This window comes from Urocampus carinirostris, chromosome 13 (assembly GCF_059441175.1).
Source record: "Urocampus carinirostris isolate Australia breed hairy pipefish chromosome 13, RoL_Ucar_1.0, whole genome shotgun sequence".
NCBI lineage: Eukaryota > Metazoa > Chordata > Actinopteri > Syngnathiformes > Syngnathidae > Urocampus > Urocampus carinirostris.
In genome coordinates, this window is record NC_142361.1 from 25,529,068 (window position 1) to 25,553,675 (window position 24,608).

A 24,608-nucleotide genomic window follows, 5' to 3' on the forward strand; every position below is an offset into this window, starting at 1 on the left:
TAGCGTTTTGCTACCCTTCACAGGCACGGTTTGGGATGAAAGTTATAATATTATTATTAAAGCTTTGAAAACTTTCTCGGTGTACCGTCTTTCTTTGTAAATATGTGTAACCATGTATAATATGTATTTGCAGCTGTATATTTTTGTAATGTGTTTATTTGTATTTATTTTGGACACTAATTCTTATGAGTCTTGCACTGACCAATTAAAAAGAAGGGGCGTAACAGACGCGGGGGATGACGGGAAGTGGGGACCGGTAAAGGTGAGTATTTGTGGACACGGCAGACAATAATGGATATATATTTTCCCCACCTTTAGCTTTGGAAATATACACTTGTTTTCCTTGGATTACTTTTAACGGGACCCAGACTCTGCAGGTCTGCATCAATCTACCGGTATCATTTTCTGTTCATTTTGCCGGCTGTAGTTTATGAACTGTGTGCTTTATGTTCAGTTAAAATCGCGGGACTCAAAGTAGGGTTTGGGTTAATTTTGTGATTAAGTTACATGTTTTAATGTGGGCGCATGCGGCTTATATACAGGTGCGGCTTGTGTAAGTACAAAAGCGGTTATCCTCTTAAAATGTGGGGGGTGCGGCTTATAATCAGGTGCGCTCTATAGTCCGGAATTTACGGTAATATCTTCATATACTGTAAGTACTATAGTTCTCCAAACAATACCTGGTCATCATATATTCAATTGGCCCTGGTTAGCCACGGGTACCCTAAACTTGCAAATCAAATTCAGTTGTGATAAAGGAGGGATATTTTTAAAACATGAAAACTGCAGGTCCTGACGGTGACGCATGGTGTATTATTTCTAGAGGTAAATGTTTTTTTTCTACAGAAAAACAAATAACTTAATTTTACTGTTTTTTTTTTTTTGGAGGAGGAGAACATTCAAACTCCACACAGGAAGGTTCGATCTCACGACCTCAGAACTGTGTCGCACATGCGCTAACCACTGTGCTGCCGGTGTCATAGCATGATTGATAAAATAACTTGGTCTAATTGTTAAGGTATCTTAAAAGTGACCCAGATACCTAGCAAAAATTAGCCTCTTTAATATTTGTCAGACATATTCGTAGAAAATCTATATTTTATACACAGAAATGAAACTTTCTGAGATTTTAAACACAATGCGTATTTAGTACAATATTTTCTACACTATAAGTCGCAGTTTTTTATAGTTCGGCCGGGAATGAGACTTACACTCCAGTGTATATGTGAAATTAACAATACATTATTCTATCATTGAGTTTTAAATTGTTATTACCAGTACAACAGTTCACATGTTATTTTCACACTAAACCACTAGAGGGCATCTAGGGTTGCGTTTATAATTTCAAAATTGACATAGAAACGGAAAGAGGAAGCGGCTTTTCGTCTACCTCCTGAGTTGGAGGAGTTGTTTACCGGTAAAAGTGACACTGAGGATAAAAATTTCATCGGATTTAGTCATTTGGATTGAAGCTGATTGGTAAACATGGCCTTTGTTCAAAAGTGATTTGAATAATTTGTGTCGTTAATGACCTTCAGCCTGTTCTCCATTTTATTTTTATTTTAGCTTGCCAAAATGACATCAATTTTTAAAAATGGCTTTTTATACTTCAGGGGTGACTCATGTGTTTTTTCTTCTTAATTATGCTATTTTGGCTGGTGCGACTTATACTCCGGAGCGGCTTATAGTCTGTAAATTAAGACACATTCCAAAAACCTGGCCTGGTAACCTATGGAAGATTCTCAGCAGTGGAAACAATAAAGAATCTTTGGCAAACAGCAATCTTGGATTCTCTCCCAACAACAAGTGAAGGCATCATTTTAGCATGAAGGAAAAGGCTAGCGTTCACTCGGGTGTAAAATGCCGCTTTGTTTTCACCTGACCTGGTTTGTCGGTGCAGGGGTCCCAATGCAAGTGTGCAGATGGCAAATTGGCCTCTACGTGCAGGAGGGGGCCCAGGAACCTTTGCAGCTCTTCGCCGTGCCTCAATAACGCCACCTGCGTGTCCAGGGGACGGGGTTATGTGTGCAGGTGAGACACGCATAAAATGTATTAGAAACGTCTGGAAATGTCAATGGGAGTTTTGGGGAAAAACGATATTCGGTAACAGTGCTGTTTTTTCATTAATGGGTAATCTAACTCCTTATATTTTTCTGGCGTTACAACGCCGTTACCAATACTGCAGTGTTCATTTTACCTCTGAAAAGTGATGAGTCCCGGGGACTCGCATGCTCAAAAATCTATGGGTCCCGAGCAGTGTTCCCTCTAAGCTGCGCGTGTGCGCAATTGCGCACTGCTTGCACATTCTCGGCGCACAAGAAAATCTAGCCAGCGCAGAAAAATGAGGGCTTAAAATTACTTATTAAGTAGTGACTTAAGTCAAAGTTACATTGCATGAAGGTAAAAAATACACGGGTTCCCCTGACGTTGTGTCCTAAATGCGGTATTTTGAAGTCGAGTCGAAGTAGAACGAAGTTGAGTAAAGTTAGTAGAGTATTTTCGAGAACAGGCTTCTTCGGCTCGGCTCGCTAAAAAGAACCGGCTCTTTCGGGTCCTAAACGGCTCTCCAGGTTGTTTTTGCTTCTTTAAGCCCAACATGACCAAATATTAAGTAAAATTATGCACAAAATGACTTAAAGGAAGGAGGGAATAGAACAAAAAAGAAAAAAATACCAAAATGAAAAAGTAGTGAAAAGCTGAGAAAAAAAAGAAACAAAAGGAAGAGAAAAAAAGAAGGAAAAATTTAGGAAAAAAGCCAGAAAAAAAGAAAGAAAAAGAGATATAGGAAAAAAGTAAATAGAGAACAAAAAGAAAAAAGTACAAGCTCGGAAAAAATAAACACAATGAGATTTTTTTTAAAGGAATTTTAAAAAAAGTAGAAAAACACAGAAAAAAAGAATATTGGACTTCCACTAAAAAATGTAATTAAGTTCAGTTCTGTATCTTACAATCGACTAAATAAGCCCCCAAAAATGTTAATATTATGCGACAAAATATATCAGGAAATAAAAAGAAATGGATATCTTGTGAAAGAATTGTAAGAACAATCGACGTTTGTAGGCCGTACAACCTTTGCAATAGTACATGAGTCAATTCATTCAAAAGAGAAAAATCATTTTGCATTGCCGGAAACTCAGCAAAATGTCAAGTTTTGGACGTGTTTGATAATGAATTATCCTGCCAAACTTGGGATTATGGTTGCTCACTGTTGTTTCAAGCGTTGCTCACCGACTTTGTGTGAACGCTCAGACCCGTGGATAATTACAGGGAACATTGGTCCCGACAGAGATCTATGGGTCCCCAAAATTTAGTGTGCTCCATGCCCTTACAAACTGTCGTATTTTCCCTTACAAAATACAAAATAATCTGACACCATATTTCTTTTCCAAACGTGTTTAACATGTGTACATGTGTTTCGTTATATCACATATATTGTTAATGAACATTTTGTTGTGAGATACTGAGTTGCTCAACATGAATGAGGTTTATTATAAAAACAAGTTCAAAAATGAAGTCGCTTGGACGTTCACTGTAGAAGGAAAAAATACATGCCAATATAATTAAGTAGTATAATACATTTTCTTATTCAATGTATTAATGCATTTTCTGCATTAAATTATTGTTGGTAAAATACTTATTAAAGGGATAACCACAAACCTCTCCTTTTTCATTTTCTCCTTTTATACTTCCTTTTTTTCTTAACTTCTTCATACAGCATAATAACTGCATCAAAGCAAGTGAGCCGTTTGAGAGCCGGCTCTCTTTAATGAGTTGGGCCGAAAAAGCCTGTTCTCTAAAAAGAAACTGACTTTTACTACACAACTCCAACTGGAGATCGGCGTGCAGACGAAAACTCGAACCGCGAGACCAAAACAACAATGGCGGATCTGCCTCACGAAAAGTTTGGAGTGCGGTAAATCTTTGTTGAAAAATGACAATTTCGTGTCAAAAAAGTTGCGTCCCGGGGACGCACGTTGATTTGACACGATGCGTCCCCAGCAAAAATAATGCGTCTAGGACACAGAGACGCGGGCGAACGAGAACACTGATATTGACGTTCAAAGTTACTTTGGCTGTAGAACGCCTGCAGCGGTGTGCCCCGTAAAACCATGCAGTCTTCAGCGGTCTGGTCTTCCGCTCTCTTCCGAGTTGTTTAGGTCGCGTCTGTTTTGAAACATGTAAGTGGCACTTCCGTGTCTAGCGAGGAGGGTCAAAGATAGGCGGGAATTACAAGTCGCTGGCCGGGACTGGAGAGCAAAGGCGGTGTCAAGTTCGCAAACGAGGTCGGCAACAGGAGGCAGGCAGGTAACGGGGCAAAACAGATCAGGTAACAGGCAGGCAGAACGGGGCAAAGTCAGGTCCGGAAACAGGTTGGCAACGAAGATCAGGCAGAGAAAAGCAGGGCAGGAACAGAGTCGGACGTAAGGGCTTACTCAGCTGGTGGCAACGGTTCGCACAACGATCTGACGGCTTTCTCTTGGAAACCGGGGGTTTAAAAAGAGTGCATCAGCCAATCAGCTCTCCAGGATGTTGGCGCCAATTAAGCAGCCGCTGGTGCTCTGAATCGGTAATCATGACATATATAGCCAAAAAAATATGAATATAGTATTTAGTATGACACGAATGAAGGCTGCCTTTAACTCATGTCGTTCGTCTACGAAACGTTTTTATGGGCCAGCTTTTTCCTCTTGGGACTGGTAATAACGTTGTTATAAATAGCACTGTTATAAATGATGCTGTTATGTAATGGCACTATTTTTTTTCTTTAACAGGGCAATCAATTTGTTCCTGCTGTTAAAACACCGTCACCGTTACTGTCGGTCAAAAACGCTGTGTCACCTTGGCTGTAGAACACCAGGAACGGCTGGCCCCCGTAAAATGATGCAAATTTCAGCCGTCTCTCTTTCCGCACTCCTCCTGTTTGAAACCTGTAACCATTCAAAATAGTGACCACTATATAGTTAGAGATCATGCAGAACGCCTAAAGCGGTTTTCGGAACAGCGTGACCTGTCATTTACCTTAACCTTCTCTGTGAAAAATCTTCATTGCATTCAATAAATGTAACTTGTATACAATTGTATAAAATCCCTTATAGTCAAATAAATCAAATATAAAATCCTTCAAAACGTATATGAAGCCAACTTTAAAGGAACCCCTATTCTGACTTTTCAATTTTCACTTTTAAGGACCAGTCCAATCCAACCTGGCATGTAATGCCGTCTTGAAATATTCCCTTTGCACAAAAACACATTGTTCTTTAAGATTCTAATGTTCTGGGAGATAGCATCCCTCTCCTGTGTTCCATTCTTCTTGGAGATTACATTATTCCATTTTCTTCACCCCTGTTCGGCAGATACTTATCAAACTGAAAGCTTTTTTTTTTTAATACAGGAAGCGTGTTGGCTAGAACAATTGCTAGTTCCTTTGTGGCCGGTTGAGTCGAAGTGTAAAGTAGGGAAGGAGGATAATTATGGGGCCGATTGTTATCGAAGTGAAATAGTCAAAATTATCAACACAAGAAAAGACGGGATAATTAGACCTGTGACACCACGCTATGATATTTAATCAGCTGAGAGTATTTGATTGAAACATTCTAAGCCATTTATGTTACTTATGTAGTTTCATTTTCAATAGAAGTAGTAGCACAACTTGATGGTGTCTCCTCTCGACCTCTCTGTAATGTGTGTGAGGCACTGGAGATCTCACCCACGAAACATTAAAATCGAAGGATTTATGTTCCTTAATAGGATATGTTTTCATTATCTATAGAAGTAGTTGCACAACCTAGTCGGGGCACCTCCTTACCTCACCCTAATGGTCACGAAGCACTGGAGATTTCGCCCAACATGCTAAGCTTATATGTTCCTCATCAGAGTCAATTTATATTTTCTCTGGAAGTAGCAGCAAGATGATTTTATTCAAAATCCAACCCTCACCCATTCAAAACGTTTGACGTCTGTATCCATCAATCCATCTCTCTCTCTCTCTTTCTCTTTCTCTTTCTCTTTCTCTTTCTCTTTCTCTTTTTCTCTTCCTCTTTCTTTTTCTCTTTTTTTCTTTTTATATTTTATTTTTCTTCTTTCTTTTTCTATTTTTCTTTCTCCTTTCTCTCTCTCTCCCTCTCTCTTACTCTCTCTCTCTCTCTCCCTCTCTCTCTCTCTCTCTCTCTCTCTCTCTCTCTTTCTTCCTCTTTTTTTCTCTCTCTCTCTCTCTCTTGCTTTGTCCCTCCATCACTCTGTCCTTTTTTCTCTATTTATCTCTTTCTATCACTTTTCAATTCATATGTTCCTTTCACTCTCTGCCTTTCTCCCTCTGTCTCAGTATTTATTTTTCTATCTCGCTCTCACTGTCTCTTTCTCTCTTTCACTCTTTATCTTTCTCTTCTCACTTTTTCCATTTGTTTGTCTTTCTTTCGCTACCCCTTTTCTCTTGTTCTACTTTTTTTTAGTTATATTTATTTTTTGTTTCTCTCCTATCCTCTCTATGCATTTTCTAATTCTATCTTGCTATCACTCTATCCCTTTCTCCCTCTGTCTCTTAGTCTTTCTCTCTTTCTATCTCACCTTCCTTCTTTCTCACTCTATCTCTCTTTTTCTCTTTTTTTTCTCTTTCTTCCTCTAATCTCTTTCTAACTTTCACATTTTTCTCCTTTTCTGTTTTTATTGTGTTCTCTATGTCTTCTTTCTTTCTTTCTCTCCCTCCATTTCTCTTCAGTCCTTCTCATCATCTTTCTCTTTGTTTTTCCCACTCTCTCTTTCTCTTTTGTCCCCATCTCACTCTTTCTATTTCACTAAGTCTTTCTTGATCTGTCTCACTCTATTTATCTTTTTTCTCTTCCCCTATATTCTACCAGTCCAGCCCCCTTGCGAGTGTTTCTCTACCATTTGGCCCACGTGCTAAAACTAGTTTGACACCCCTGGTCCTTAAAACGATAAACTTATCATTTTGGTCCTTCGAGCCGGATACCATCAGTAGCAAAATCGGGACGACTAAATCTTACTTCAACAGTATTACCCGAAACAGACTGACTATTTCATCATCGGCTAAACCCCCTTCGGACGATTTCGAACTATCTCGCGGAAAACCGTAAAACCCGACAATCGCCTATGCAAAATGTTTCACATCCACTCAACAAAGTGGAGCTGGAATCCAGACACGTTGTAAAAACGCGGCTTGTTATCGCCCGAGGCTGCTTTTGAAATGATTTTCTGCCACTTTCAACAGATGTCTTCGGGGCTTTTCGGGGAAGAATTGCGAAGAAGTAATTGACTACTGCCGTCTGCTCAATATCAACTGTCTAAATGAGGGATTGTGTTTGAGCGTAATTGCCGGATATCAGGTGAGTCATTCAATGTCCCGTTCGTAATCAAATACGCCAAAATATGTCTCGTGTTGCACCTAGGATGGCGTGAGCTCTTCTAATACGACATTGATTAGTCTGATGGTGACAGATGCTTCGAATTAGCCGGATTTAGGAGTTATTTAGTCTTCCTCCGACGAACGTACGTCATTTTAATCAAAACGGACTTTTGTTGTCTTAGGAAGAAGCACCAGATTTTAGTCTTTAAGGGACGGTGTGTGTCGTTTTGCAATTTTTGCAGTAGAAAAAATGCATTTGTGTCACGGTTGCTGTGGCGCCCAAATGGCCCTGCCTGAGTGGCACCATCTGCAGCTCATTGACAGATTTGCTTTCTGTCTATTTAAGCTCAGTGCCCTCATTTTTCCTTTGTCAGTCCGTCAAGGAACCTCTGCCCCGCAAGACATGGGTTTTGACTCGGTCCTGTTCCTGTTGGTATTTCCTGTCTGGTATTCTCATCTCATCAGCTACACCGCGTATCCTCAGTAGGGTCGCGGGGGTGCTGGAGCCCATCCCAGCAATCATCGGGCAATGGGCAGGGGACACCCTGAACTGGTTGCCAGCCAATCGCAGGGCACACGGGGACAGACAACTCACTCGCTCATTCGCACCTAGGGACAATTTGGACCGGCCAATTCACCTGAAATGCATGTTTTTTGGAATGTGGGAGGAAACCGGAGTGCCCGGAGGAAACAAAGTCCGCACAGAAAGTCTGGAGCTGGATTTGAACCCACGCATGAGGTTCCCAAGACATGAACTGTGCCGCACATGCGCTAACCACTGCGCCGCCGTGCTGCCCCTGTCTGGTATTGTTCCCATTTATTTTGTCATGTTTAATTTCGGGTTCCAGTTTTGTTTGCGTCTATTATTTTCGCCAGTTTTCGTTCCTGTATAGTTTGTCCTGTTTATTTTCGATAACCTGTTTCATTATCCATCCTGTTTGTCCTGTCCGGTATCGACCCCATCCGTGCGATATCAACTCGGGCAATTGGTATCGATCTCTTCGGCCTCTGGCTTCCTATCATTTCATGCCAGACTGCTGCCTAAAGGGCATAACTCCCCATTTCCCGTAAAATAAAAGGCTTGTGTGAGTAACGTCACGCGTTTGGGTCCTGACCCTGTTCTGGTTCCTGACAATTTCTTTGTTGGCGACCCCGTGCCCTAATCACGGAAATATCAACGTCTAAAAAACTGCATTCACAGTGAGGTAAATGAAAAACAAAAAATATAATAAAATGTGTAAAAGTAGCAGAGTTTAATAATCTGAGAACTCTGACGTAACACTGGGCAGAGGTGAGTGTCCATGACAATTATCGCCTAGATTTTGAGCTTCGCGAAGGAGTCTAAATCGATTTCTACATACATGAGCGTGCCGGAAAAAGGAAAAAAACCTTATAATTTTCCTGTTGAATGGGAGGAAGATTTGATTTTTTTTCATTAATGGGAAAGAAAACTGTGTGTGTCCTTTACAACGTGTAGCCAAGAAAGCTTCCATGTTACCGTAATTACCCGGCAAACAGAAAAGGCCCGGGAGTTAAAGGCAAGGCCCGTAAAAAACTCAAAAAGCAACAGAAAACTTTTTTAGAGCCACACAATTTTTGATAAAGATTTCCTGCAAAGTGCTTTGGAAGTTTTTTTTTCTTAGTTTTTTGTTTCATTTTGAGAATGTGTTATTAAAATAATTGGAAAGGTTAAGAATAAATCAAATATTGCATGTTGAAGTGTATCTGTTTCTACTCGTCTTCCATCATTTTGAATAATTATTCATCATTAAAAATCAGTTCTCATGTAAAATTGAATAATTTAATCGATTAAATTAAAATTATTGTTTGGAAGTGTGACAGACCAGGAACAGAGACGGGACCCAATTGCGTTCGTTTTACTCAGTTTTTATTAGGAAGGAGAACAGGACTTGCATCCACGATCCGATGATCGTCGGTCACGGGAAGCAGATAGCAGGAACGCGGAAGTGGCACTTCCGTGTCGAGCGAAGATAGTCGTTGACAGCGAGAAAAACAGGCCGTTGGCCGGGGCGGAGGAGCGAAAACATAAACGGGTCCAGGAAAAAGGTCGGCAGCAGGTATCAGACAGAAAACAGGGCAGGACAGAGTCGGAGAGTGACAAAAGCTTGCCTAGCTGGGAGCATAGGTTCACAGACGATCTGACGGTCCTTTCAGGAAGAGAATAGTTTAAAAAGAGTCCAACAGCAAATTAGGTGCCCCGCATTAGTAATCATGACAGGAAGGGTGTTATCAAGGTGCCTCTTTGTTTTACTCCGAAAGATTGGAAACCCTAGCTTTAAATGCTAGCATCATTTTAGCAGCTAATAGTAAATAATTCTGCATTTAATGCCTGTTTCGCTCGGCTTAACTGCTATTGCTAGCATTATGGACACAGCTGCTAGCTGCTAATGTCCTAGCATTAATATTCATTCGTAAACTCTATCCAAAATTTGGTATATTTCCTAAAATATCGGATTTTTTTTTCTTTTGAGTAAACCGTTAATGGTAAGAAATAGACAATTTTATCGGACTTTAATGGGAACTGATTTTTTAAAAAAATGAAAAGATTTTCGATCTATTTTATTCTGCTTCCTTGATTTAGCCTAAATTTTGGCTAACGAAAAAAGCCACTGAAATTTACTAGCTATTGCAGTGAATAGTATCTATTTGGGGGCTTGGTCTGCCTTAGCCACTACTATCTTTATAGTGGTTAGTGCTAAATAATTTTGGAGCAAATGCCAGTGTCATTCAACTGCTAGCGCATTCTAGTCATGGTTGCTACCCGCTAATCCTTTGCATTTATGCTTATTAATGAAGGGACAGTGTGTATTAATAATAGCCTCGTAGTGGTGAATAAGAAATAGGTGCTATTTTCGAAGAGGGCTATTATTTGGGGGCCCGCTTTGATCTAGCCACTAGCATTACTTTAGCGGATAATGAGAAAAAAGATAATAATAACCCAAACCCTGTGTAATATTGGATGGTACTGTATTATCTAATATGGAGGAAAACCAGTTTTTAATGAGCACAGTTTTGCATCAAAATACCTGATAAACATGGCTGTGACTACTAGGTATGGATTCTGCGATATAAGAAAATATACAAATTTATCGCCTTTTTTATATTTATAAAAATTAATGTTTCGATGTAAATTCTGTCACAGTTGCCAAATGGCCCAGCCCGTTTGGCACCAGCTGCATCAGGTTGACTGATTGGCTTCCCTCCTATTTAAGCTCAAAGCTCTCACTCACCCTTGGTCAATCCGTCAACGAACCTCTGCACCCGCAAGACGTGTGTTTTGACTCTGTCCAGTTTCCTGCTTGTGTGTCCTGTCCATTATCGTTCCCGTCTGTTTTGTTCTGTTTGATATCGATCTCCAGTATCTGGTATCATTCCAGTCTATTTTGTCCTGTCTGGTATCAACCCCATCTGTCCGGTATCTGACTCGTGTAACTGGTATCGATCTCGTCGGCCTCTCACTTCCTGTCGTTCGACGCCAGACTGTTGCCTTACTTCTTCCGCCCAGCGATCGCCGAATCACTGGCGTTTGTGTTAACGTGCATGACTGCCCCATTTCCCGTCAAATAAAGCTTGTGTGAGAAACGTTATGCATCTGGGTCCTCCTCCTGTTCTGGTTCTGACAAATTAATTTCTGTCCATTGCTGTTTTTCTTTTCTTTTTTTAACTGAAGGGATTTTTGTACCACAAAGAGGTACAACATATTACATAATATACCTTTAAGGTTGAAAAATGCAACAGCACTCCCGCCAGTAGTGGTAGAAATGCAGTATTGCAGTCCAGGTGTATTTTCTTTTCATACCTGACCACAGGAATAACGAATTGTGCAACTCTTTTGTTTGTTTTTTTCGCAGTGCATGTGTAAGCCGGGATGGATGGGCGAGTTTTGTCAGTATGCGAGCAATGCCTGCCTGATGATAAAGGAGACCAGATGTCAGAACGGAGCCACGTGCATTCCGACAAACCAGATGTTGTCTCCACCACAGTACGTGTGCAAATGCACAGCTGGATTCACAGGTAATATCGCTTTGTCTTATCTTTTTTTTAATCGGAATAGCTCACACCTCCCCCACCATAATAAATGAATACAGTTGAAATAATACAATAATTAAAAGCAACAAGAAAATTAAAAGAACATGAATAATCTCAATTGTCACGGTTGCCATGGCGCCCAATTGGGCCCGCCGTGCGGCGCCAGCTTCTGTCGCGGTTGCCATGGTGCTCAATTGGCCCTGCCTGTGGGCGTCAGCTGCAGCTTGTTGAAAGATTGGCTCCCTCTCAGTAATTAAACTCTGTCATGTCAGTCCCCTTTTGTCGGTCTATCTGCGAATTTCCGTTTTTACACGCCAAGCCCTTTTTTCGTCAGTCCTGTTTTTTTGCTCCTGTTTTTTTGCTCCTGTTTTTTGCTCCTGTTTTTCTCCCGCTATGACCTGTTTTGATCTCAACCACGTCTGTTCTTCCGTCCCGAATAACGACCCATCTTCTGATATCGACCACGTTTTTGCTCTTCCACCCCGGCTACTGACCGTTTTTTTTTCCGTTCCTGAGACCGCTCGCCACGGGAGTACCACTTCCAGGCCTGAGCAACCTACACCCAGCAACCAGCAATTTCCGGATCGTGTGTGCAATCCTTTCCCTTCTTCCCAATAAAACTGTGAGAAACGTTACGCGAGTGGGTCCTGTTCCCGTTCTGGTCGTGACATCAATAAAATAAAACAATCGATCACAGTATATAAACGAATACTTTCAAAATAAAAAAGATATGATTAAAACAATAAAATTGATAAAAAATTAAAACATTTCATACATTACGAAAAAACGATCAACATAAATTAAACAGTTAAATGAAACAAGTGAAATCAAGTCATGTTTATTTGTGACGCCCTTAATCACTAAGTGTCTCAAAGGGCTGCACAGACCACAGTTTATTGCAAACCACTGACTATTATGACGCCATTCCCTGATCTATAACCGACATGAGGGCAAGGAAAAACTCAAAAACCTCAACATGAGGAAAATGAAGAAACCTTGAGAAGGGACTGCACATGAGCTAATTCCCCCTTCCAGGATGTCCAGGCTGTAATGGATGTTGCAATAACAAATAATACACAGCTATTGTCAACGTAAAATATAAGTTATTCATATGCTATAGAATAGAAGTGTGTTTTAAGCTTAGATTTAAACAGTTCCACTGAGGTTGCAGATCGATTCTGAGGGAGAAGAGCGTTCCACAGCACCGGGCCCGAATGGAGAACGCTCTCTAACCTGTGGATTTATTCTAGGCTCTTGGGATCACTAGTAGACCAGCATTTTCAGAGCGAACACTCCAGACAGGAAACTAGGGGGAAATTAAATCCATGCATGATTTTGTATAATACCAACCAAACCTTAAAATCACATCTTAAGCTAACAGGGAGCCAATGCAGGTTAGCTAAAATCGGGGTGATGTGATCAAACTTTCATGCCTTAGTTAAAGCCTTGCTGCACCAGCTGAAGGCTCTTGATTTTGGACTTGGTTAAATTCAACTAGTTAAATAAAACATCCATCCATCCATTATCTGTACCGCTTATTCTCAGTAGGGTCGCGGGGGCGCTGGAGCCCATCCCAGCCATCTCCGGGCAGTGGGCAGTGGGCAGGGGACACCCTGAACTGGTTGCCAGCCAATCGCAGGGCACACAGAGACAGACCTTCACTCATTCATACCAAGGGACAATTTGGACCGGCCGATGAACCTGACATGCATGTTTTTGGAATGTGGGAGGAAACCGGAGTGCCCGGAGAAAACCCACGCAAGCACGGGGAGAACATACAAACAGCACAGGAAGTCCGGTAGCTGGATTTGAACCCGTGACCTGAGAACTGTGCCGCACACGGGCTAACCACTGCGCCGCTTTCAATAAAACAAGTAAATAATAATATTCAAACTAAATACATTAACTAAACAAAGCCAGACTACATAAATAAAATGGAGTTAATAATATTATTTACCCAATAATAACTTACTAAAGCAACAAAAATCTAAATAAAATTAAACATTATAAGTAAATAAAATGTATTCAAAATAAATGAAAACAATGAGTATTTTGTCCAAAAGCCTCTAAAGCGTCCCCCACATTTGATGTTTTTATCTGCTCTTTTACATCAAATCTCTTAAAATGGAAACAAAATCGAATCATGATCAGATGGCAGCCACAAACCCAATACAGACTTAAAGTCCTTGAACGTATATCTTGTCAACTCTTGTTCTAAAGGTTGATCCGAAACATGCGCAGGGTTGGGTAGGGTTACTTTAACTGGATTACTTTCAATTACTTTTGGATTACTCCAATACCAAATATGCTAATAAAAGACAAAATAAACTAAATATGAATAAAATGATGACTCACAACACGTGGTGAGCTTTCTCTCCTGGCTTTGATCTCTTCGATCTCCGGCAAAACTAGCATAAAATGCGACAGAAACAAAATGAAAATAAATCCAAACAGCTTGCCAACATCATTTTTGCCGTTCCGTGTATTCCGTTACTCCCCAAGCCTGCACAAAATTTAGTCATTTGATATATGGTATTTGAGTAATCCAAAAGTAATTGAAAGTAATCAAGTTAAAGTAACCCTACCCAACCCTGAATATGCGTTTGATAGTCATTAGAATACCAGGTTTGTGAGCTATGACAAAAACAAAAAATAAGTCTGTGGAAAATTCCCAGCTTCACCCCAGTCCTGTATCCAAACAGCATCATCCTTTATATTTAAACCAACCACCTAAAGAAGTAAAAATGAACATTGATTGGAGAGAAAGCTTACCATGTGTTGTGAGTCATCATTTTATTCATATTTAGTTTCTTTTGTCTTTTATGAGCATATTGGGTATTGGAGTAATCCAAAAGTAATTGAAAGTAATCCAGTTAAAGTAACCCTACCCGACCCTGAACATGCGGAGGACACCTCTACCTATCTTGCTCGTCTCTACGACCTCCAACAGTGTAAATGCATCACACGAAGGTCAGCGTTGTGCACAAGTTCCTGCAACGGTGATCAAGCACCTGCACCCGGCACAAGGTTTATTGTCTCTGCGACTTCTCACCTCTGACCTCATTAAACAGGTGGAAGATGCGGCCAGCGAAAATAAATAGCAATGAAAATCCACGCATGAATATAAGCCCGCATATTTCGAATTAGAATATTTTTTGGTACATGGCCGCCCCGTCATTCCGTATTATGCAGAATTATGTATGACGAGCGTCTGCGGAGAAAGGTTGGCAAGAAACACAGAACGTTGCTTTCAGATGAACTCATTTGTCATGTTACATATCTTCAGAACGCATAGCCGTGTTTCTCCGTGATTTATTTTTTAGCGTGCTAGTCGATGTGCTGCCACCTTGCATTTAATTCTGCTTTGTTCACTTCGTAGAGTTAGATTTAAACAAGGTGGACGATCAAGGAGGATTGTCAGAGGTGAAGCGTTAATATTTTTAATTGGGGACTTGATTTTATCACTATTTAATCAGAATTCTTAAAGAAAAACAGTTCATATTTTTGGAATTAAATATCAAAATGTACCGTTGACCGAATTGTTCGGATTAGTTATCTGACGCCATTAACCAAACACAACCTACATTCACCCAACACTTTATCCGCGCTCTTTTCTAGAGGAAACAGTAAGCCGACATTTCCACACGGGGGCAGATTTAATTTTATGAACAATTTAACTAATTGTACTCCATCAAAAACAGCCAAATTAGTGACGGATTCTCTGGGAAGCCCTCTTCGGAAGTCCTTTTGATTTTTTCCTTGGCCCACGTCTCCCGCAAGATGGCGTCCCGGCTCCTCCCATGGGCGTGCCAAGGAATTCTTTTGCGCCCACCGTTCTCACAACACAGCGCCTTGTTCTCAAAACAACGCCCGCCGTCCTCTGTCAGAGTCCTGTTATCAACAGAACTAGACAAAATACTCTGCACTTGGAAAAACCTGACCTGTCATTGAACTAAAGCAAAATCTTTTGCATTAATGTAATTTCAAGTCAATCATATAAAATCCTTTATAGTCAAATGTATAAAATCCTACAATATGGTTGACTAGCTTATTTCTAACCAATATCCAGTCATATTTTACCCCCAATAATTTACATTTTAGAGAATATAATAAAGGTTTTAATTAAATAAGGTAAATTTAATATATATAATTTCACTAAATAAATCATGGATTCAATCAAAAGCCTAACTCAATATAGAAAGAGTATTAAAACAGATATATATAGGGCAGGACCTCTAGCACCAGTTAGTGTCTATCTGTGCATGACTCTCCTCCCAGCCCTCACCGTTGAGTCTTTTATCTCCAAACCACTACATAGACAAGATCTTGGAAATCTGTTCTCACTTCAATAATAGAAAATTGTCTCTTGCGTTATAGCCAGCTTTAGAGGCTGATAAAATTCATCATTTTCCATCATGGCGGGATTTATTTTTTTGTTGCCTCTCGAATTTTTTTGTAGCGGAGCGACATAAAAGGAGCAATTTAATTTCCAGGCTTTCCTGGAAAACCCCCGCTGTAGTCTATCAACGATGATCACTCTCAATCCCTGCTATTCAGCTTTTAGTTAGCAAGGATTTATTTTCCAGAAAGGAACATGTGTTGGCGTAAATTATGCTGGCGTCGATCAGAAATTTTAAATCGGCTGCAAATTAGACTTGGTTTTTTTTTAACTACAAATTGAAACGAGGCGGAGTGGTCAAACGTGCAGTGCTTATTTACCTATTGGTTGACTGGTGACGGACAATTTGTGCACTCATAATGCATAAAGCAAGACGTATGGACGACAAAATACAAGTCGAAAACTCGACAAAATACACGACAAAATACAAGTCGAAAACTCGATAAAATACACGACAAAATACACAAGGAAATACTCGTCAAAATACTTGACGAAATACACAACAAAATACACACGGAAATACTCGTCGAAATACTTGACAAAATACAGGACAAAATACACAGGAAAATAAGTGTTGAAATACACGACATGATACACGAGAATATACACGAGAATATACACGACAATATGAAACAATACAAGACGAAATACTCGACAAAATACACAAAAGAAATACACAAAGAAATACACAAAGAAAAACACAAAGAAATACACAACAGGATACACGACAGAATGACAAAATACACGACCAAATACACGACCAAATACACAATAAAATACACAACAAAATACACAACACAATGACACAATACATGACGAAATACTCGACAAAATGCACGACAAAATACACGTCCAAATACACGACAGGATACACGACAGAATGACAAAATACACGACCAAATACACAACAAAATACATATCAAAATACACGACCAAATACACAACAAATACACAACAAAATGCACAACACAATACACGACAAAATGACGCAATACAAGACGAAATACTCGACAAACAGAAGAAAAAAATTGCAACAAAATACGGGCCAAAATACTTGACAAATACAACTTAAATACATAAGTGACAAAACAAATATTGATATAAATGACAAAATAGACACCACAAAATAAACAACAAAATATGCGACAAAGTACACAACAAGATACGTAACAAAATACATGGAAAAAGATTCGGAAAACAGGTGACAACATTCGCAACAAGATAGGCGACAAAATACTCGACAAATACAACTAAAATGTATAACTGACAAAATAAATGACAAAATACACGCCACAAAATAAACAATAAATTAAAAAACAAAATATACAACAAAGTACGCGACAAGATACGTAACAAAATACATGGAAAGATACTCGGAAAACAGGTGACAAAATTCGCAACAAAATATGCGACAAACTACTAGACAAATACAACTGAAATATATAACTGACAAAATAAATGACAAAATTCACGCCACAAAATAAACAACCTATTAAAAGACAAAATATACAACAAAGTACGCGACAAGATACATAGCAAAATACATGAAAAGATACTCGGAAAACAGGAGACAAAATTCGCAACAAAATACGTGACAAAATACTCGTCAAATACTACTGAAATATATAACTGCCACAGAATAAACAACAAAATATGCGACAAAGTACCCGACAAGATAAGTAACAAAATACATGAAAAATACTCGGAAAACAGGTGACAAAAGTCGCCACAAAATACTCTACAAATACACCTGATATATATAACTTACATAATTAAATTTTGAAATAAATGACAAAATACACACCACAAGATAAACAACAAAATATATAACAAAGCACCCAACAAGATACGTGACAAAATAAACCCTCAAATATAAAAGTCACAAAATAAATACTTAAATCAATCGCAAAATTCAATCGGCTTCAAACGTGAGGCACAGTTGCAAGCTGTAATTTACCATTAAGATTGGATTTCCAGCGACGTTCATTCCGAGTACCTTTCTTGTATGTTTGTACTCGGATATCAATCTTTGCCGTCCTTCCGTTACGTGAAAACGAGTCTGTCACGGGACCATTTTTTGTGGGCCTTCTGTTATTGAAGTGGGGACATTTTGAATGATTAGCCTGAATTGGAAGGACACTCTTCCCCCTGCCGACAAGAGTGCAAGGACACGTCTGTTTCAGAGCTTCAGAAGAAACTAACAAGATATTCAGCAAAGAAATATTTTATGTGGTACATCGGATGAAAGAGAATTTGATGGAGATTTTGTGTCTGGATTCAACTCGGCGCTTGGAGAATAAACAAACCCCCCACTCGTTTTTGTGAGGTACATTTTCCTAAAAAACACAATGTCAGAAAAGTGAGTACACCCCTCACCTTTCTGACGAGATTTCATCATAATGTTTAATTGATCAACACTGAAGATATATCGCTTTGACACAATGAAAGGTTGTCTGTGTATAGCTTCCATAGCAGTGGCCATTTAAACCCCTTGTGACAAAAGTGAGTACACCCTAAAGTGAAAGCTCCTAAAATTCAATATTTTGTGTGGCCACTATAATTTTGCAGAACCACTTTCAGCCTCCTTGCCATGGATTCCGCCAGAGCCTCACACATTTCCACTGGAATGGCCTTCCACTACTCTATGACAACATGACTGTTCAAGATCGTGTGCTTCTCCACCTTCCGGTTGAGGATGTCCCAAAGATGTTATGAAATGAAATGATCTGCATTTATATAGCGCTTTCAAGTCAATGACTTCCCAAAGCGCTTACAATGTGCTCCACATTTCCCAATAGCGGCCTTGTATTGCAGCCATGTAAGACGCTAACCTGCTTATTGGGGGTATTAGGGGTTCAGTGTCTTACCCAAGGACACTTCGACATGTAACACGGACAAGCCGGGATTCGAACTGGGATCCCTTGATCCCAAGACGAGCGCTCTACCTCCCGAGCTACTGCCACCCCATGTTCTATTGGATTTACATCCGGAGACATGCTTGGCCAGTCCATCCCCTTTACCCATAGCTCCTTTAGAAAAGCCTTCTGAGAATTGTATTTGGAGTCATTGTCGGACTGGAACATTTCCCTGCGACCCAGTTTCTGGAGAAAAGGGATATTTCTCTGGTACAGTATATCACACTACATGCTTGAGTTTGTTTCCCCTCATGTAATGCACCTCCCCAATTCCAGTTGCAGTCACGCAGCCCCAAACCATGACATTCCCAACACCATGGTTGACAAACACGTTTGTACTCCTCACCTGGTTGCCACCAAACATGTTTCCAACCATCAGAGCCAAATATATTTATCTTCCTCTCATTAGACCAGAGGATGTCTTCCGAGTAAGCCATGGCCTTTGTTGACAGACTTCATTTAATTGTGTCAAAGTAATGTTTCTTCAGTGATGTTACATTATAATTAAATCTCTGCAGAAATATGTAATATTTTGTTACATTCTGATTTATCCATCCATCCATTATCTGCACCGCTTATCCTCAATACGGTCGCGGGGTGTGGAGCCCATCCCAGCCATCTCCGGGCAGTGGGCAGAGGACACCCTGAACTGGTTGCCAGCCAGTCGCGGAGTACACAGGGACAGACAATTCGCTCGCTCATTCACACCTAGGGACAATTTGAACCGGCCAATACACTGAAATGCATGTTTTTGAAATGTGGGAGGAAACTGGAGTGCAGAGAGGCACGGGGAGAACATGCAAACTTCACACGGTGAGGTTGTGGTAGCTGGACTTGAACCCTTAACCTCTGCACCGTGAGGCTGCGTGATAACCACCTAGCCGCCCCACCACCCTGTATTGATTTATATCATTATATTATGTCATATTATATTATATTCTCGATTAATTAGTTAATGAAACCAGAATCCACCATCGATTGGGGAAAATTTGGCAAATTTTCATTTTATTCATTCATTTACTCATTTATCTTTCATTCATGTATTCATTTATTCATTCATTGATCTATCAATTTATCTATTCATTTATTTATTCATGTATTCATTCATCTATTCATTCATTCATTTTATTCATTCATTTACTCATTTATTATTTGATTCATGCATTCATTTATTCATTCATGGCTCTATCAATTTATCTATTCATTTATGTATTCATGTATTCATTTATCTATTCATCCATTCATTTTATTCATTCATTTACTCATTGAATCTTTTACTCTTGTATTCATTTATTCATTCATTGATCTATCAATGTATCGATTCATTTATTTATCCATGCAATAATGTATCTATTCATTCATTCATTTTATTCATACATTTACCCATTTAATCTTTCATCCATGCATTTATTCTTCCATTCATCGATCTATCAATTTATCTATTCATTTATGTATCCATATATTCTTTGATCTATTCATCCATTCATTTTATTCATTCATTTACTCATGTAATCTTTCATTCATGGATTTATTTATTCATTTCTTGATCTATCAATCTATTCATTTATGTATACATGTATTCATTTATCTATTCATTCTTTCATTTTATTCATTCGTTTACTCATTTAATCTTTCATTCATGTATTCATTTATTCATTCATTGATTTATCAATTTATCTATTAGTTTATATATCCACTTATTCTTTTATCTATTCATCCATTCATTTTATTCATTCATTTATTCATGTAACCTTTCATTAATGGATTCATTTATTCATTCCTTGATCTATCAATCTATTCATTTATTTATCCATGCATTCATTTATCTATTCATTCATTCATTGTATTCATTCCTTTACTCATTTAATCTTTCATTCTTGTATTCATTTATTCATTCATTGATCTATCAATCTATTCATTATTTCTCCATGTATTCATGTATCTATTCATTCATTCATTTTATCCATTCGTTTACCCAATTAGTCTTCCATTCATGTATTCATTTATTCATCCATTGATTTATCAATGTATCTATTCATTTTTGCATCCATTTATTCATTTATCTATTAATTCATTCATTTTATTCATTCATTTACTCATGTAATGTTTCATTCATGAATTAATTTATTCATTCCTAGGTCTATCGATCTATTAATTTATTTATCTGTGTATTCATTTATCTAATTATTCATTCATTTTATTCATTTGTTTACTCATTTAATCTTCCATTCACGTATTAATTTATTCATTCATTGAATCATCTATTTATTTATTTGTTTATCCATGCATTCGTTTATCTATTCATTCATTCATTTTATTCATTTACTCACTCATTTAATCTTCCATTCATGAAATAATTTATTCATTCATTGATCTATCAATGTATCTATTCATTTATTTGTTCATGTATTCATTTATCTATTCGCTCAGTCATTTTATGCATTTGATCTTTCATTCGTGTATTCATTGATTCATTCATTGATCCATCAATTCATTCATTCATTTATGTATTCATTTATATATCCATTCATTCCATTCTATTATCAATGCATGTTTGCAGTGTGAGTGTATTAGTACAGTTGACTTTCGTCTTTCTCTTTGAAACCCAGGAGAAAAAAAATCCTTGGATTTCCCGTTCTATTCTTCTTTATACAATTGTAATGCGATTGTAATTACATGTTTTAATCACCTTGGAACAGAAACATTTCTTTTCATACATTTTTTTTTTCTAATCACTTCTTTTCCAGGAGCACACTGCGAAACCGAGCTCAACGAGTGTCTCTCCAACCCCTGCCGGCACGACGGCACATGTGAAAACTTGCTCGGAAACTACCGATGCCAATGTCCTACAGGTATGTCCTTTTTGCCAAAAACACCCTCATTTTTTGGCAAGCCCGGCGCTATTAGCTGTAGAGCGGACCTTTTGCTCGCAATGAATCCGGCCTGTGATTCTATGCCAGGGGCCCCGCGGACTTTGCCATGTTCTCGGAAAAGCCGCAGTGATTAGCCTTTGCCGGTGGCATCCCTCGGCTGAAACATCATTTGCCGCAGGAAATTAGGCCGGGGAAATCCACGTGATTAAATCCCGCATGCATTAAAGATTTCAATGCCGTGAAATTTCAAGGCTCGGAAGGGAAAAATGGCGTCGGGGGCGGGGCTAGGGGAGCACAGCGACTGCTCAATGAGCTATAAGATGAAAACAAACTGTCTGATTTCTGTTTTGTTTTTGAAATGACACAGAAGACCCCAGGATATGGCATGAATCTGTTTTAAAGGGAGGATCGTGAAGTAAGATTACGGTATAACAGGGGATAGAAATTGTTAGGAAACCAGTTCAGGGTGTCCCCTGCCCACTGCCCGATGATTGCTGGGATGGGCTTCAGCACCCCCGCGACCCTGCTGAGGATAAGCGGTGCAGCTGATGTGAGAAATTGTTCGAATTAGTTATCTGACTCCATTAACCAAACACAACCTACATTCACCTAACAATGCGCGCTCGTTTCTTGATGGAAAAGATGGACAAGAGACCGTCATTTCCACAAGGGGGCAGATTTAATTTCTTAAACAATTGAACTAAGTGAACTCCATCGAATTAGCTGAATTAGTGTCGCTCGAGTCTCCTTCTCTCTCGTTCTTCCGCTTCTCTTCTCGGCCCACGTTTTTCCGCAAGATTGTGTGCCGGCTCCTCCCATGGGCCTGCCATTAAGCCCCAGGGCTCCACCATCTCAGAGAAGAGATTCCGGATGTCTGGACCAACCAAAACAACTTCTCCAAACAATGCCTGCCCTCCTCCGTCAGAGTCCTGTTATCAACAGAACGAGACAAAATATTCTGCATTCGGATCAGCGTGACCTGAATTTAAGCCTACTCGGTGAAAATCTTCATTGCACTCAATAAATGTAACTTGTATTCAATCGTATAAAATATTTTATAGTCAAATGTATAAAATCATTCAAAATCTAAAGTAACATTAAAAAAAAGAAATCACGTAAAACTGATTACAAATTCAAATTCTAGACCTGTGTGTCATGATTACTGATGCGAGACACCTGTGCCCGCTCCTTTGGCGCCAACTGCCTCGGACTCTGATTGGCTCCCGGTCACTATCTATCCCCTGTCTTTCTGTCACCTGTTGTCAGTCCCAGCAACCTGCTCCCTGCGACCAGCGATCTCCGGATCGTGTGTGCAATCCTTTCCCTTCTTTCCAATTAAACTGAGAGAAACGTATGCAAGTGGGTCCTGTCTCTGTTCTGGTCCTGGCACTGTGAAATCATCCCAAAAGGTTTTTTTTTTTTTTACCTCGTTTTTTAAGTGGGCGATGAAAAAAACCCCAAGTGCTCCCTACAAAATGTGCCTGTTAACACTTATAGCCCTTTGAGTGACAGGCCCAAAAAAATCCCAAAAGCTCATTAAGCCGTTTAACAATCATGTTAAAGTCGCCTAAAATCCCAGTCCAAGATTTACCTCAATCAATTTGATTGCTGTTCTTGAACCTGGAGAATATGGAGGGTTTTGTTCTCTTTTGAAAGGTAACACTTCGAAATTTTGTCCCAATAGTCACTGCAAGTGCTACTAACATCAAGTCATCCAAGTTGGAACACACAAAAATTTAAGGTTTTTGTTCCTGCCTGATTTTGTTTGCACGGGTATCTTAGCTGGAAAACAATAGCAGGAATCCTTACCTGGTACATTGTCAAATTTGATCACAATCTGAAAAACAAAATATTATAATTTCCGGGTGTTTCGAAAGGTTTGTCAAAGTTGTTTCCAAGAGTAGTCATTTGAAGACCACCAGTGTACAGCTCTAAAACCTCTGCCACCGTGTTTTAGACATTGTGAAAGAGTGGTAAATGTTTGACTTCTCTTTCACAAAGTCAATTACTGATTTTCAACACCTGCGCGTGAAAAATTAATCAAGAGTTGCATTCATCATCATTGAAATCGGTCACTACTGGCGAGCGATTTTGGAGTTGAAGTAGGTCACGTCAGGGTTTTTTTTTTTCAATACTCATAGGCTAAAGTAAGGATAAGGAACTTTAAAAATAACATTAAAAAAGCTGGCAATTGGTCGAGAGTGGTGTCAATAAGTCAGTGGCTAAATGCCATATTGGAAATAATCCGAAGAATCTGTTTATTTTGAGGAATAATTTTGGGGCAAAAAACAAACTGATTACAAAAAGGATCGTCAAACAATGCAGAAATGCTTTCAGGCGGATTTTTTTTTCTTTTTAAATCTGTCGGCATTGTTGTGTGTTTTGGAGTCAATATTTTCCATGGTTGGATTCACTTGACTCTGGTGAATGTAACCAGACCATATATGCGGGAAATTGTGTATAGTGTGAAGTACATTGTAAAGTGCTTTTTGGGGGAGGTCTTTAGTTAAACTGCTCTTAAAATTTACCACTTTTCTGCCGCTAGAGCAGTCAAAATACGGCCCACGGGCCACATTCGGCCCATCAGGCTTTTTCATTTGGCCCGCCAAACGGAAATGGTCAAAATATAATGGTAAAAGAGCAAAAATAATGCTCCAAAATGAGTTGAATGAAACGTATACCTGTATTGTAAAATTAAATAAGCAATATCAAATCAAGACTTAAATTAAAATAGGGAGACATATAAACAGTCTCTGAAATAACGTCTGCCCGGACGCCCGGGCCGTGCACCTTTTACGTCGGGCGTACATCTTGGAAATTTCGGAACTTCGGTTCGTTTGGCAATTTGCATGCATCCAATCAGAAGCCTGCATCGAATAACTTCCGGCTTCCGGACTTTCCCGAGCGTTCTAAGGTCGCGCATTTGCACATCATTTTCCAAAGTAGACGCGCAGAGAACACCAGAAAAATGGAGAAGTGGTTAGGAATCAAGCCAAAACCTCAGCCCCAGA

The 24,608-nt window shown here is 39.3% G+C and overlaps 1 protein-coding gene across 1 annotated transcript in view; it reads left to right on the forward strand.

The window, feature by feature from the left end:
* Positions 1-24,608, forward strand: part of eys (EGF-like photoreceptor maintenance factor) — a 342,903-nt gene that overhangs the window by 19,223 nt on the left and 299,072 nt on the right. Inside the window, exons 4-7 of the mRNA XM_088352009.1 lie at positions 1,901-2,031; positions 7,226-7,340; positions 11,233-11,395; positions 21,472-21,576. Coding sequence (XP_088208135.1) covers positions 1,901-2,031; positions 7,226-7,340; positions 11,233-11,395; positions 21,472-21,576 — 514 coding nt within the window. The remainder of the gene's footprint in view (positions 1-1,900; positions 2,032-7,225; positions 7,341-11,232; positions 11,396-21,471; positions 21,577-24,608) is intronic.